The sequence below is a fragment of the Glycine max genome, chromosome 11, assembly GCF_000004515.6.
Source record: "Glycine max cultivar Williams 82 chromosome 11, Glycine_max_v4.0, whole genome shotgun sequence".
In the NCBI taxonomy this organism is placed as follows: domain Eukaryota; kingdom Viridiplantae; phylum Streptophyta; class Magnoliopsida; order Fabales; family Fabaceae; genus Glycine; species Glycine max.
In genome coordinates this window covers 3957050-3972915 of record NC_038247.2, presented here as the reverse complement: position 1 = coordinate 3972915, position 15866 = coordinate 3957050, and the positions used below count along the sequence as shown (strand labels likewise).

At 35.0% G+C, this 15866-nt stretch overlaps 1 protein-coding gene and 2 pseudogenes across 2 annotated transcripts; 2 read left to right on the top strand and 1 right to left on the bottom strand.

Annotated features, from left to right (window-relative positions):
* Positions 1 to 206: 206 nt before the first annotated feature.
* Positions 207 to 3447, top strand: LOC100808234 (UPF0481 protein At3g47200-like; annotated as a pseudogene).
* A 61-nt stretch (positions 3448 to 3508) lies between these two features.
* On the bottom strand, positions 3509 to 6087 carry LOC100810914 (protein RER1A-like; annotated as a pseudogene). The gene is made up of 3 exons (XR_416660.3): positions 5545 to 6087; positions 4269 to 4449; positions 3509 to 4136 (listed from the first exon to the last, which is right to left on the bottom strand). The product of XR_416660.3 is annotated as a protein RER1A-like (transcript).
* Positions 6088 to 6757: 670 nt separating this feature from the next.
* LOC100807702 (phosphatidylinositol 3,4,5-trisphosphate 3-phosphatase and protein-tyrosine-phosphatase PTEN2A) lies at positions 6758 to 14618 on the top strand. Its single transcript, XM_003538759.5, has 13 exons — positions 6758 to 6995; positions 7431 to 7872; positions 9206 to 9307; positions 9395 to 9451; positions 10715 to 10780; positions 11901 to 12077; positions 12175 to 12261; positions 12353 to 12417; positions 12485 to 12561; positions 13150 to 13196; positions 13310 to 13440; positions 13709 to 13778; positions 13918 to 14618. The coding sequence occupies exons 2-13, from the start codon at positions 7450 to 7452 to the stop codon at positions 14437 to 14439; spliced, it is 1824 nt and encodes a 607-aa protein (XP_003538807.1). The 5' UTR covers positions 6758 to 6995; positions 7431 to 7449; the 3' UTR covers positions 14440 to 14618.
* The last annotated feature ends 1248 nt before the right edge of the window (positions 14619 to 15866 follow it).

Here is a 15866-nt window from a genome sequence, read left to right as displayed (position 1 = left end):
TAGAAAGTTAATCCACCAAAAAAAAGTAACTAAAGCTTTGAGTAACCAAGCAGTAAAGTTGGAAAGGCCAAAGCATCATATCATAAATATGTACGATAGGGGGAAAAGAGAAATTGGTGAATGGTGATAACCTAACAAGATCTCTGAATTTATAAGTGCATCAAATACCACAGTTTATCATGAATCTGAACATGTTCAAGCCACTTTTATCCATTGTCTGATGCTATACGTTTATTTTAAGGTAAGGGTCTTTTCCAAAATAATTTGGCGTGCTACAGATTATATATAGAGAATAAGAATAAAGATTAGAATATAACACTAGCTAGCGCGGTTGAAAGTTGGAAGTTATCCGGAAAGTGCTGATATTATGCTCAAAGGGGTCCCATATGAGCTGCACAATCTGTTCAAGTCAATTACAACATCCTATTAAGAAATGTTAATGTTATTTCAGGCCATAGTCACAATAAACATAACAACATTGCATTGAAGAAATGGTAGCTGTATTCAACAAAGAGCTTTTGAGCTGGTACCTCATCGCCCTTAAACTCAAAGAAACCTTAGAATCCGGGATAATCAATCAATTGAGTTTTCCCAGCAGGAATCATTGCAAGTTGTCATCAGTGAAGATGCTGCAAAATTTCAAGAGGAACCAAACTCACCAACATCTGAATGGGTGGTAACCATCAGGGAAAAACTAGATGAAGCAGGTCAAGATGATGTGGCAAGTTCATGGTCCAAGCTATCAATCTACAAAATCCCTCACTACCTTAGAGATGGTAGTGGAGATGACAAATCTTTTGCACCCCAGATTGTGTCCATAGGTCCTTACCATCATGGCAAGAAGCGCCTTCGCCCAATGGATTGCCATAAATGGCGTTCCCTTAACCATGTCCTCAAGCGTACCAAGCATGACATTGAGCTCTACCTCAATTCCATGAAGGAGATTGAAGAAAGAGCTCGCTCCTGTTATGAAGGACCAATCAGTTTAAGCAGCAATGAGTTTGTGGAAATGCTTGTTCTTGATGGTTGTTTTGTGCTGGAGCTATTCAGGGGAGCCACAGAGGGGTTCAAGCAACTTGGATATTCAAGGAACGATCCTGTTTTCGCAATGCGTGGATCAATGCATTCTATTCAGAGAGACATGATCATGCTAGAAAACCAGCTTCCCTTGTTTGTTCTAGACAGACTTTGGGAACTCAATTGGGAAAACCAGAAATGAAAGGACTAGTTTCAAGTCTAGTACTCAGGTTCTTTGACCCTTTAATGCCAACAGATGAACCCTTGACGAAAAGTGACAGAAACAAATTGGAATCATCACTTGGAGGCACTAACACCTTTGACCCTTTATCTGATCAAGAAGGTCTTCACTGCTTGGATGTGTTCAGGAGAAGTCTTTTGCGGTCAGGACCTCAACCAGTACCAAGAATATGGATCAAACGCGGTCAAATGCTCAAAGAGTTGCCGACAAACGGAGGCAGCAACTGATACATTGTGTCTCTGATCTGTATCAAGTTCAAGAAGAGGAAGACTGATCGCTCTGGGACATCAAATTGAAGGATGGTAAACTGCAAATACCGCGGCTCTTGATCCACGACGGTACTAAGTCTTTGTTCCTCAATCTCATTGCCTTTGAGCAGTGTCATCTTGATTGCAGCAATGACATTACATCCTATGTTATCTTCATGGACAACTTGATTAACTCCCCAGAGGATGTGGGGTACCTTCATTACCGTGGCATTATTGAGCATTGGCTTGGTAGTGATGCTGAAGTTGCAGACCTTTTTAACCGCTTATGCCAAGAGGTTGTGTTTGACATCAATAACAGTTACCTTTCCCTATTGTCTGAGGAGGTGAATCGGTATTACAACCATAGATGGAATACTTGGTGTGCAAGCTTGAGACACAATTACTTCAGTAATCCTTGGGCCATTATATCTTTGGTTGCTGCTGTTGTCTTGTTGCTACTTACTCTTGCACATACCTACTACAGTATATATGGATATTATAGACCAGCCAGGTAACTACACCCCTGCAGGGTCTTCCATTTCCTACGTATCAACATATTTTCAAGTCTTGAGATATTGATGTGCTTGCGTTGCTTTCAACAATCAAGCCTAGAAAAGAGCTTGGAAGGCTGGAATTTCATCAATTCATTTATTTTAGCTCAGGAGCTATTGGTATTGGTTAGTGCTATTGATGTAATTCAACTTCCTTTTGTAATGCAAATGCTTGCACAACAAAATTGGCTTGTTTGCCTTAACAAGCTTTCCTTTCGTATTGAAGAGATCTAAAGAAGAAAAAATATCCTCTTAATCTTAGTACTGGATTAAATTAGTTTTGAACTGTAATATGTACAAATTTGAACGATTCTGTTAAAGTAGAAGTGAATGAGTGATGAACCTTCGTTTTTATTTAACCTTTCGTTATAAATTTGTCATATAAAATAAAATACTAGAGCTTTTTTTTTTATTTTTTAAAAAAGCAAAAAGTACATTGAATAGGAATTTCGTTTCTGTAATAACTACGGTAAGGAATTGAAGACCAAAAGTAAGCCGAGGCAACACTAAGGCCAAATGACAGCCACTTAAACATCCTATGTCTTGGAGACCGAAATATTAGCATTCTCGATTCTCCTGCATGAAGCATTCATTTTAACAAAATAATTATTTTTTAGGAAATATAGGTTATCCAGTTCTAATGTCAAGGCAGGATATAACACTATCCAAATTTTAGTATTTGACCTACAAAATATATCGCAGGAAAAACATGCTTTTTGTTATTTCAGACATTGCAAAAGGTTGATATTGAAGTATAGTCCAATTCACCTTACACTGGAGTATGGGATAGAATCAAAGACCAATTAATCACCAACTCACAATCACACCTCAAAAAACTACGGTGGTCGCACTATAAATAACAATGGTTTTTTCCATTGACATATCAACGGGGGCTCTATAATGGTGACTTTGAGCTCACTTGGCCTATTGGAATGAGGGAGTTGCAGCTGGTTACAACAGCTGAGAAAATAGGTTACTAGGGGCAAAGACAGTCAGATACAGGGCAAGGGTCAAGCAGATCAAAGGAAAAAAGCACGGAAAAATTTTCGTTGCTTCTAATGAGAGATGCAGATCAAGATCAACGGAAAAATTTCCTGAACAAATACAAAATAAAAAAAGCATATACATTAAAATAAAAAATTAAAATTGTTTGTGCAAATAGCCAAATGCATTATGAACCCCGGTAAAAAAAATGTTTTATCCCACTAAATAAAGTTGGTCTTATTCCACTAAATAAGATTAGCTACATAGGTCACACAAAACTAAGTTTAAAGGAATACCAATAAAAAAAAGTATCACAAAAATACTTTGTTGCCAACTAATAAGACAGATACTTAGGTTTTTAAAAAAAATACTTGAGCTTGAGGACATTCTGCAATGATAGAGGTTTGATCCGTGAAAACCCTTGTTAAGAAGAGCCACTTTAATATCTCGAGGGAATATCAGTCATACAGCCCAAAAGTGTGGAGAAATCTCATTCATAAATAAAAAATAAAAACAAAAGGTCCAGACATTCCAAATGCACTCGTCACAACAATGCCAAGAAAACCTGAAGAAGGTAATAGTATTGTATGGGCAAATCTATAGAAAAAAAAATAAGTTCCTGAGAATCACATGATTAAATGGAAGAAAAAAAATACAATGGAAAAGACAAATCGTTAATACCCCATTGCAAATAATGAAGGGGATTCCTTCTGCACAGGTTTCTTAAAATTCTCGTTATTTTAACTATGAATTCAGCAATAAGAGTTTGGCATTTGCCCACCTATTTAGAAAAAGAAAATAAAGAAAAAGGATTTTACTAGAAGGGGGATGTAAAGAGAGAGCCCTCAACATCTCCCAAAGCTAGAGGCTCTACCAGGGCGTAGAAACAATGAAGAACCAAACAGTAGTTCAATCGGGAATTGAACATCCAGATGTCATACACCCATGCTAGACCTCAAAGAATCTTCTTCAGCCAATGATATCAAGCCACATGCGGGTTTGTGACTTAAATGTAGCAAATAAAGTTCAATTAAGCTGAAAATTTCAGTCCAAGGTCGGGCTTGTGCCTTCTGCTGCTCTCTTTCCGGCGTAGCGCTAAAAGTAAAACAGACAAAATTAAAGCTTACTATTAGCAACATGGATGTAATCCTGATAAAAACACCATTAAAGAATTAATAACCAACATTTGCCACAACATTTTGAATGAAAAAAAAATATTAAACCTACCTGTTTCCCAAATGAGAACGGTACATATTTGTATTTGATCATGTGTGATATTTGTCTTCTCATTGTAAGTGTGAATAGGACCACCCAGTAGAAAAGGAGTATTGGCCAGAATACTGGAACATCAAATGCACTAAAGAAAGTCATCACAAACGCAATACAAAATGCCTTTGTGATCGAGTACCTGCCCACAAAGAAAAATTAAGCTGCTTTCAGTAAAAACAACCATCTGCACGTCAAATAATTCTCAATGTGCTTTCCTAAGTGAACAAGAAACTTACTTCCACAACTTAAAGCAATAAAACCAAATACCAAAACAGAACAACAACATCTAAATAGAATATTTTTTTGTCTAAAATGCCACCTACTTAATATAATGGAAGTACAATACAAGAAGGGTGAGACAATTGAGAAAGAGCCTAACTGAGAAACTTATTGGAATAGATTCTGCTTGTCAATATTTTTTTTGGAGCTCGTAATAGTCACAGATATAACATATGTTATTATGATCTATGGAGGGTTTGGCATTTTGAATATCCATAATTAGCTTGAATGAAAATCCAGATCCTTCTCAGAATAGGAGCAGACAGATCAAGTAGTCTACCAGTCCATTCCACATGGCAATCATAACCCTATAAGTTTTTTTTTTTTACAGAACAGAACCCCGTAAATAAATAAACATTACCGACTCCACAAATGGAAATTCCAACAGAGCACGATATCAAATCTCATGAATGAAGATTGATCTCCTCTGATTCTGAAGCCAACAGCAACATAATATATATATAAAAAAAAACTTATAGGGTTATAACATGGAAGCCAGTATGATCTGCTGAGTAGAGCATTTTCAATATCCATAATTTGCTTTAGCGAAAATCTAGACTCTTCTCAGTGTAGAACCGACAGATCAAGCAGAATACAATAGTCTATCATAACCCTATAGCTTCAATTTTTTTTTTTAACAGAATACCACTAATTAAATAACAAAAGAATAGTGAACATCAATTTGGATAAAGTAAATCAAACTTTTCCTCATAAACTCTCCCTCATGTAACCTCTCCATGTGATACATGCAATTTATGCAAGAAGTTGTTTAATCCATATTTCCTTCTTTATCTATTTTGTCTGAAATTCTTATGCAAACTGTCTCTAACTCCGCAAATGACAATTCGAAATCAAATCTCGGACGTATAAGTGCATAACATATATACACTAAAACTATGTGATGGATTACGAAACCCTAGAAGTAGAAGGGGGAATTAGGGAAATGGATTTGTACCAGAACTTGAACTCGGGGAGGCGTCGAACGAAGGGGCGGAACTCGTCGGATCCTCGGATGGGGAGGGTGGGGCCGTCCGATAATCTCGGGATCGACCTGAAGGGGAGGAGGAAGCCCGATGAGAGTGAGATGTAAATGCCGAAGGGCGTAGGAGACGATGTAGAAGCCTTGGACCAAGTACACGCGGAGCACGTAACACGGCGGCAACCACCAGGCACCGATCCACCGTCGGAGCACGTGCGGCGTCGTTTTGTCCAGCATGTGCTGGTACTGCCGCGACACCGCGAATTTCCACCGCGATATGGCGGCTTCCGGGGAATGATCGTCGGCGGTTCCTACGTCCATCGTTGCCTGGGTGGATGGGTAGTTTTGACTTTTCGGAATGTAAGGTCGTTGGCGTAGGAGAAATGTGGAAACTGTGACGGATGGGTTAGATGAGATTAGAAAATGAAAATGGTAATAACACAACAAGCCTATCAACGCAACACCCCTCGATCCGGTTCGCATCTTATTGAACCGGATCAAATAACAACACCACGTCACCACCCATTGCATAACATGAAAACATATCAGGTTTCATTATGTCTTCAACATAATATTCAATTACTTTTTTTAGGCTAAATAATCAAATTCGTCTGAATGAAGAAATTTGATTATTTATTTTATTTTTCAATAAATTTTCTAATTATCTTTGATGCTTAGTGAAAATATATAATTTTTTCTTACTGTCTAAAAAACGTCGTACGAACACTATTTATGCATTACACTCATCCTCCTAATTTTGTCTAAAAAACCCTACTAATTTTATCTAAAACAAAATTATGACACTATTTGTTCTTCTAAATTTTTTACATATTTTTTTATTTATACTTTAATTAATTAAATTACTTTTTAATTTATACCTCAAATCAATAAGTTAAATTTATTCAATTATAGTTCAATTGGAATAAAATTAAAAATAACATACCGTGAGAACACTTTCTTAAAAAGTAAGAACAATTAATAATAACTAATAAGATTGATATATATATATATATATATATATATCAAAATATTGATATTCTAAAATTTCTGAACAAAAATCGCGGGAAAAAAAATAAAGGATTAAAATCGCGGAAAAGAATTAACGTGGACTACAAATTTGCAACTTAATAAACTTTTGTTTATTTTTTCTTTTCTTTATCACTCCTAATCTTAATTTGATGATAAAATCGTGAATTATGAAATAAGCAACAACGGTCTACCTGTTTTATATGAATATTTCATTTTCCACCGGCGAGCTTGTTCATTTCATTCTCCCATGGATTTCCAATGTCAAATTGTCGATGACTCCAATCAGCCTGCATTGATCTAAATCCCAAACTTTGAAATCACGTGTTTCTTTTCTCCTTCACGAAACCATTGTTCCCTTCGAAACAGATCGAATAGGGTGCATCGCCACCGATTCACTGGTAAGCGATTCACTGCTCCTGCATTTTTCATTCTTTGTATTTACGATGCGTCGATGCGAACATGCTTATACATTATTTACACACTACATTTATTGCCCGTGTTCGATTAAACCGCAAATCTGCTCAATCTGTGACAGTGCAGCTTCCATTTTCAGATCCCTCTGGTACATTCCCGACGCCAACGTTTTTGCACTGTTTTGATTCAATTTATGTTCCAATCCAGTTAATTTATGAGAGAACGGTTTCGATTCTGTAATTAATTAGCTTGTGTGAAGTAGATGTTTCAAACTTACTAATTCAGGTGTTCTTTTGGTATTTTCATATAATAATTTTACCACCAACATTCTACGGTGTATATTGATTTATTTAGTTAAGTTGTTGTGAGCTGCTTAAAGTTAAATTGCTCATGACTTAGATTGGTTTTCCATTTTGCAGAGCTGCATTTGAGTGACTCATGGAACCAGCTTCAGCTGATTCTTCATCTCAACCTACTCCTCCAGCTTCTAATACTGAAGATCGGCACTCAACCAAAGCGTCTGGACAAACTGGCAATGCACATGATTCACAATTGTCATCACCCACTTCTGGCATATCATCCTGGGCAAGAAATCTGAAATTCCCACAGGCCCTTGGGCTTGGAGGAGCACAACAGAACTCCCAGGCCCAAAACGCTGGCATGTCAGCTTTTGCTCGCCTGACTGGTGGGCTTGGATTGCAAACGCTATCAAATGAAACTGCTCCAGTCAAGTCAGGAACCGAGCAATCTAACTTACTTGAATCCGTCACCAAAGGCTTGGTGGACTCTTCCAAGAGTGCAGTAAAGGCGGTGCAGGTCAAAGCTCGCCATATTGTCTCTCAAAATAAACGTAGATACCAGGTCAGTTGAGTGCCAAATTTTACACCTGGTTTGGTTTTACCACTTCTACGTCCACACCATGGGATAAATTGTACAACTGATCTATGTTATCATGTCCAAATCTGCTGGTTGAGGCACTTGCAGTTGTGTGAAGTGTGAACTCACGTTCAGTACCGGCATGGTTTTTTTTTGTCACCTGTTCCTCTTGAATAAGTTGATTAACAAACTGAACCCTTATATTTAGTTATTTACTTATTTTTCTGATGATATATTTTGCGTCAGCATTATGTCATTGTTTATCTGCATTGGCAGCAAGCCAGCAACTTCAGTTTAAAATTGGTTATATGAATAGGCACATGACCTGAATGATATTACTAATGCTGCTGCTAACCATGTTATTCCCTGTTATATTGCATTTATGAAATATGTCACGTGTATCAGTTATAACAAATCTTATAACATAATTATTGTTTTTTACATCTATTGCTTTGCACTTCTTTTTCAAAAAATATACTGATTGACAAGCTATGAATCACTCATTAAAAACATTTAAAAAGAAAAAAAAATATTTTATTTGGTTTCTTCCTCTTGGCATGTTCTTATTTTGTTACATTATACAAGAGGATATGATGATCGTTTTGTATTTTGTATTTTGCAAGTGATATACCTAATTGTTAAAACCTCATATCCTCTTGGATACTGTATAATAGTTGTGGACAATTTTGATAGCTATTCAAAATGGTAATACGCTACCCAAAAATGTTCCTTAACAGCATGCATCCCATCAAGTTAAATATGCTGGATTTTGATCTCAACCTAGTCACTTCACAATGCATTCCATCAAGTTAATATTAATCAAATAGTTCACACAATCTACCAAAACTTTAGGCATGCTCTGTGTTTTCAGTTCACATATGGACAAGAAACAAGCTCTAGAAAAACATCTTATAGGAGTTTATGAAATTCTGTACAAACGATTGGTGCAAAATTTTTAGTAGAAGAGCATGTACTCAAAATATTGTACTTTCCAAGTATCTTCCTGGAATCTTAGGTTTATTACCTCCTATAAAAGTGTTGTTCTGTCTCCTAACATTCTTAATAAGACAAATCTGTTGATTTTCCCACCATGTAAAAAGCATCATGACAGAAAAGATCACTATCTCGACTTTGTCTATTGAAGAATCTAATTGGCATTGACTGCTTGGTTAATGCATCATACTCTTGTGTATCTGGTGCTTTCTCTGATACAAGTTAACATATTTTACCCTCTTTTTTTGAAGATTTGACTCTCCTTCCATGTTGATTTCATTTTTTCTTGTACATTAATATTTTTAATTCTTATTCTTTGTAACAGGAAGATGGATTTGATTTGGACATGACATACATCACTGAAAATATAATTGCTATGGGATTTCCGGGTGGTGATTTTAGCTCTGGAATTTTTGGATACATTGAGGTATACTTATAGACAGTCAGCTCGTCTCATGTTTAAGCCAAGCTCAGTCACCATTCAATTTTGTTTTAAGGGGGAGCTGTGTTGCAGGGGTTCTATCGCAATCACATGGATGAAGTGATCAAGTTTTTTGAAACACATCATAAGGTAACATAATATCTATTGCAGTCCTGGGATCCTATTTTCTTCTCATCCAGTAGCACTCGAGAGAAATTGGAAGATCAGTGTTGAGATCTAACTGAAAAGTATGAGACATGAGTTCTGCGTTGGAAGTATGGGATTCTCGTATATGGAAGTATGAGACTTTGGGCTGCAGTGTTTAACTTGTGGTGTAGATCTCCCAAGGTTCTTATCAAAAGGATGGTCAAAGAAATCTAGAACAGAACCAAAGAGTACTTTATCTTCTGGTTAACAGCTCAGGAATATAGAAGAAAACATTTTATAGGAAAATGTGAACTATCCCCTGTTAAAGCCATTAAAATTAAATCCCTTCATATATCATAGAATGCCTTAGTTAAAAAATCCTAACCCTTAGAATAGATAATATCCGACCTATCTTAAGTAAAACAAAAAGAAACTGAAAGATATTAGTAAAATATAAGCTTAATTGCATTTTTAGTTTGCGTACTTTAGTCTATTAGCGGTTTTAGTCCTCTTAGTTTTAATTGCTCCCCTTTAGTCGTCATATTTTCCTATTTGTTCAAATTAATTTCCCCACCCCAAATTCCATCCATTAATTAACAGAAATGTAACAGAGGTGTAATCTATCATTGATCAGTATTGATTCAGAAAGGAAAATAAATTAAATAAAAAATGTTTCATTGTATAAATTTTTTATTGTTATCTAAACATTTTATACATTTTTTCTTTGCTAATTTATGTGAATTATTGATATGTCATATCTCTATTACATTTCTATTATTTATTGGATAACATTTTCAGGTGAGGGACTTATTGAAGTTTGAACTATTACGAAACTAACAGGACTAAATGCAAGCAATTAAAATTAGGAGGACTAAAATTGCTTATTATAGGTGGAAGAATGGAGACCAAAAGTGTAATTAAGCCAAAAATATAAAATAACATTGCTATAACACTTGGATTAATGGTATCATATACAACAGTCATCTACAGTACCCGAAAAGCAACCCAACATTTAATTATAATTGACAGTGATCTTGAACTCTTCTGCTACATGTAAAGAGATACTTTGAGTACCTGAAGATCCTGAAATTCTCCCAAGCTCCAACTTCCTCCACAAATTTGAGCAATTATTATCCATTTTTCTTGTTTCACTAAATGGTTTGCTGCAACAGTTAATTTCTCCTAGTATCTTGATATGCTGAGGGTTGTTGACAATTTATCTATGATCTTCTGACAATTTTGTTCTCTTGAAACCTTGATGTGCAGGGAAAGTACAAAGTATACAATCTTTGTTCAGAAAGGTTATATGACGGATCATTATTCCAGGGGAAGGTGTGATTTTTATCTTTATTTTCACTTTAGCAATCCAATTGATATAGTGGTATAGATGGGTAATAATTTTGACTGTTACCTATCATTTACCTTTCTAGTCTACTGGACCCAGCACTTGTCCTTTATATTCAGTGCACTTGTTCTTTATGTTCAACTTAAAGTTGAAAATTGGGGTCAACTTGCCAGGAGCTGATATTTGCAATGCAGCTACTGTAGAGTTTGGTAAAAAAAATTCAAAGAGTTTGGTATTTTACCTGTTTTAAATGAATATGATGGTAACTCTTGCTCCCAAACACTCTGAAAGACACGGAAATATCATTTTTTTTCTCTTAAATTATCCCAAGGGACCCTGATAAAGATAAATGATAAAGCAAAAAATATATAGAAGTATTCTAAATTTGTTACTTTTACAACATCCTAAACTTTAATTCGGTCTCATTTAATCCTTAGACTTCGTGTATTAAATTAATATATCTTTCTGTTAAATTTCTATCAGGAAACTAATCCTAACCTTTAATATCACTGAATCTTAACCATTCAATAATTGTTATTAACAAATCAGTAAAATATTTTCATAGGATTTTTATGAAATGATTAGGAAAAAGAAACAAAACCATGAACCCATGATGGTATGCTAGTCATTCCTTTTGTTGCTCCCCCCCTCCCACGCTCCTCTCCTATGCTCAAACAATACATGACTACATTCCAATGTGCCACCTCCTTTTTATTGGGAAAAGGTTGGATATATGATAACATAAAATAGGAGCAAAAAAAAGAAAGTCTGTATATGTTGCTAAGTTGTCTAACTTTGATGGTCAATATCAGCTATAGTAGGACAGTACCTTGCATATCCTCATCACAATCATTCAGAAGATCCTATTGACAAATTTTCCAGTGTCATTCCCCAAGGAACTCTAACAATATTTTAGAATGTATGAAAACATCAAATAGGAACATACAAAAATTGGATATAAATGTGGAGAAAATAATTATTCTAACTTTTAATTGCAGTTTGGTTTGGCAGATGTCCAAAATAGAAATAAGGAATGAGCCACAATATTTTAATCAAATTATTGCAATATTCTTGTTTGTCCCGTTAACCTATTGGGATTGTTTTCAGGTTGCAACTTTCCCATTTAGTGATCATAATTGCCCTCCTATTCAACTTATAGCATCATTTTGTCAAAGTGCATATTCATGGTTGAAGGAGGATATTCAAAATGTGGTGGTTGTTCATTGTAAAGCTGGTATGGGGAGGACTGGACTGATGATATGTAGTCTTCTTTTATTTCTTAAGGCAAGTCATGATAATCAACTTCAAAGACTTTGGAATGTCAGTTGTGCACTTTTCTCTCTGAGTTTTGCAATTTTTGACTGTCAACATCATTTTGCAGTTCTTCCCAACTGCAGAGGAAGCTATTGATTACTTTAACCATAAAAGATGTGTAGATGGAAAGGCTCTAATCCTCCCTAGTCAGATTGTCAGTCATTAATTTTGGTTTATTGTTTTATTTAAAGATGTAATATTCTGCACATATTCTTTCTAAATTATTTATTTCTGTATTTTTTTAGAGATATGTAAAATACTTTGAACGGACTTTAACACACTTCAATGGAGAAGTCCAGCCAGGACGAAGGTAAGATGTAATTTTGTCACAATGTACCAAAATCGAAGAAGGATCCTCTTAATTTGGACTTTGACAGGTGCATGCTAAGAGGGTTTCGGCTTCACGAATGCCCTTATTGGGTTAGACCATCTATTACAATTTCTGATCATAAGGGTAAGTAGCAAAGCTCATTGCTTTCTATTCATGTCATTTGAATTTCAGTAATATTACTAAGTTATCTAGGAAAATACTCCATGACAAGGTCTTCTCCCTTCTATATCTATAGTGTGAATTTCAACACATGGTTTTTGAGCAAACTAAAATCACTTACATTCCAAGTTTTGCATGGGGAGAAAAGGAAAAATGTATAATGGTCCAATTATAAAAATAAAAATCGTTGTGCAGTCAACAAATGTTTTACCTGATAAAGGAGTAAATGGAAGAATGGACATAAAATGAGATGACAGCTAAAAATAAGTCCTCAATATTCTCTCATTTAAGTATAGCTCAAGAAATTTGAACATTCATTTGGTGGTCTGGTTCAGAACTTCATATATCCTACTATGTACCTTTAATATGGTTGCACTTTTTAACCTGAAAGTGCCTGCATCTTTCCCAATTGAATTTAAACCAAAGTAATTGATATATATTTCTACCTCTGAAAGACTCTAGTTTGTCCTGTACTTTTTCATGCAACTTGTTAGGTTGTTCTTACAACTGACATTTTAATCTACAAAGCCTGATATTTTAACTTATTCTCAGGAATTCTTTTTACCACAAGAAAGCATCCCAAAACAAAGGATCTAATGGTACACAGTATTTTTTAGGCCATCTTTTGTATGAGTACTGATTCTTTCCCAAAGCATCAATGCCAATAGATTTGAATTTGATTACTGAATTTACTTTCTAAACTCATTTGCAGCCAGAAGATTTCTGGATCAGTGCACCAAAGAAAGGAATTGTGGTTTTTGCCCTACCAGGAGAGCCTGGTCTAACAGAGTTGGTAGGAGACTTCAAAATTCAGTTTCAAGATCGACAGGGAGATTTCTACTGGTTTGTTAAGAACACCTATTTCGTTTGGCCACCCTTTTTTTCTGCTTTTCACTCACTTACCAGAATCATTATGATTGTATTGTGGCTTATATAGTGATTTTATTGGAATCTTTTTTATATGAAGGCCTAAATGTCTATCATGACGAATAGTTGCATTCCCTATTCCACTATATATTAAAGATTTGTTATCTTCAAAATCATGTTAGTATGAAGCAGTTTGTTTACACAGATTAGCAGCTTTCTTGATGTACCACTTTCTTCTTGGTAGTTGGATGAATACAACATTGACAGAAAACCGAAAAATTTTGGATGGTTCAGATTTTGATGGTTTCGACAAGGTAAAATATGCACTTTTTTTCAATGTTATTCTGTATGCGGGTAAACCTTAGTATCTTACTGCGGTTCTACCCCTAGGTACGTCTATTGGTTTATCTTCTGAACCTGACAATAATTTAAACTTATGGTTGCACCCTTCAGAGAAAGATCCCTGCTCCAGGATTCAAGGTGGAAATTGTGATGATAGGGTATAATGCCATCCTACCTGCAAATACAAAATCGAATCCTGCCAGCAAAGGATCTGATGGAAACACAAGCAATGCCCTACCTGGTCTAAAGCATACTACATCTAATTCAAGTGAGAGTGAAGTCCCTAGAAATGGAGATGATGATGTATTCTCAGACAGTGACGAAGAGGAGACCCGGGATACACAAAGCACGAAAGCTGCAACTGAGTACAAATTTATGGCACCTCATCAAGTATCTGAGACAACAACTGACCATGTAGGGATGTTGACACACAAAACGGATCAGTTGTCACTACAACAAGAGGAACGCAAGCAAAACGTTGCTTCTGAAGAATCAGATACAGATAAACTTCATAAAAATCATACAGGCAATAACAGTATAAACATGGGATCTGTAGGGGCAAGTGACATCAAGGCAATCGCGGCAGATGCTTCAGTTTTTTCCTTTGGAGATGAAGATTTTGAAAGTGACTGAGAGGATGTGGGATGACTTTTGATTGATTTCAATACTTTTCAGGAAAGGCATTAGGCATTAGGGAATTCATTGGTTTTCCCCCAATTTGTTGTCAAAAGAACTTTCTGTATTTTATTATTTAAACTCTGTATATTTTAAGGGTTACATGTTTACATGATTCTCTCAAGTATTCTACGTGATATGCTTCACTGTCCTCAATGGCCTATGGAGAATTCCAAAATCATTGCTAGTCGAAGTCAAAAGGTAGCAAATACAACACCAATGTCTGTTTGATTTTACTTAATTTGAAGAAATCATTTTTTATCATTATTTATTATCATTTTGCTAATAAAATGTTTGGAAAAAATAATTTTTTTAAAAAACTAAAATATATTTTTCATCCCTATCAATATCAAAATATTCGAAATCTATTCTTGTAAAAATTTTGATATATTTTTCATCCTTATAAAATTAAAATGTATTATTTTTTTATTCAGAGTTAAGTTTGGACAAATCTGAACCTACGATAAATTTTTTTAATTTATAATTTAAAATTTAATTTCTAGGGTTAAGAATCATCACAAATTACAAAAAAAATTTAAAAAATCAAATTACAATTTGTGACGGTTTGTAGGATTTTTTTATAAAAAAAAAAAATCTTTTCTCTCAAACCTAGGATTTAAAAAAAAAAAAATCACTCTCAAACTGCACCATCAAACCCCCAAACATCCCATGCATTCCTTTCTCCCTCGTATCTGTGACCCCGACACCGTGGTGCGCATTATGCTGACTAGTGCGGGTAGTGACGCACGATGCAGGTGGCAATGCAACGCGGAGATGGGTGGGGTGGTGATGGAGCAGTGGCCAGAGTTGTGGTTAAAGGAAAGAGAATCGGGGAAAGAGAAAAATGAAACATGACTCCAAGTGTTCAATTTTTAGTAGATACCTAGATTTGGATTCGTTCTAATTCTGAGTCAGAGTAACATTTTAATTTTATGAGAATAAAAAACATATAAAAAAATTTACATGAACAAATTTTAAACTTTTTGATATTTATAAAAAAAAAAACATATTTTAACCTTTAAAAAATAATCAATTGCTGCATCATAAGATTCTTTTGCAATCTGCTAATAGCAATAGATGAAGTAGCATATTTTCCTGTCTTTGGGTTAACGAAAGGCAACCCTGACTATGGTTAGGCATTTTTGAGTTAATGATTTAAATATTGTTATTAATAGTTTTTCTCTGTCAGAAGATCAGATACAATTTTAATTAAAATTAAAGATTAAAATTAGAGTTTCATATATTAATCTTGATATAAACTTTTAGGCAAATGATAATTGGTGTCCTGTTAATTAAGGAACTAAAATGAGATTATTTTTTTTATTAGGATGTACAAAATTTAGCGGTTGATAACTTTTTTTATGGTTTGTTATAATCTTCACAAT

Bases quoted from the DNA above. Each gene is read 5' to 3' on its own strand.
- LOC100807702 (XM_003538759.5), top strand. From the start codon at position 7,450: ATGGAACCAGCTTCAGCTGATTCTTCATCTCAACCTACTCCTCCAGCT. The intron at 9,452-10,714 runs GTAACATAATAT...CTTGATGTGCAG, and splicing joins TTTTTGAAACACATCATAAG to GGAAAGTACAAAGTATACAA. The intron at 13,779-13,917 runs GTAAAATATGCA...TGCACCCTTCAG, and splicing joins ATTTTGATGGTTTCGACAAG to AGAAAGATCCCTGCTCCAGG.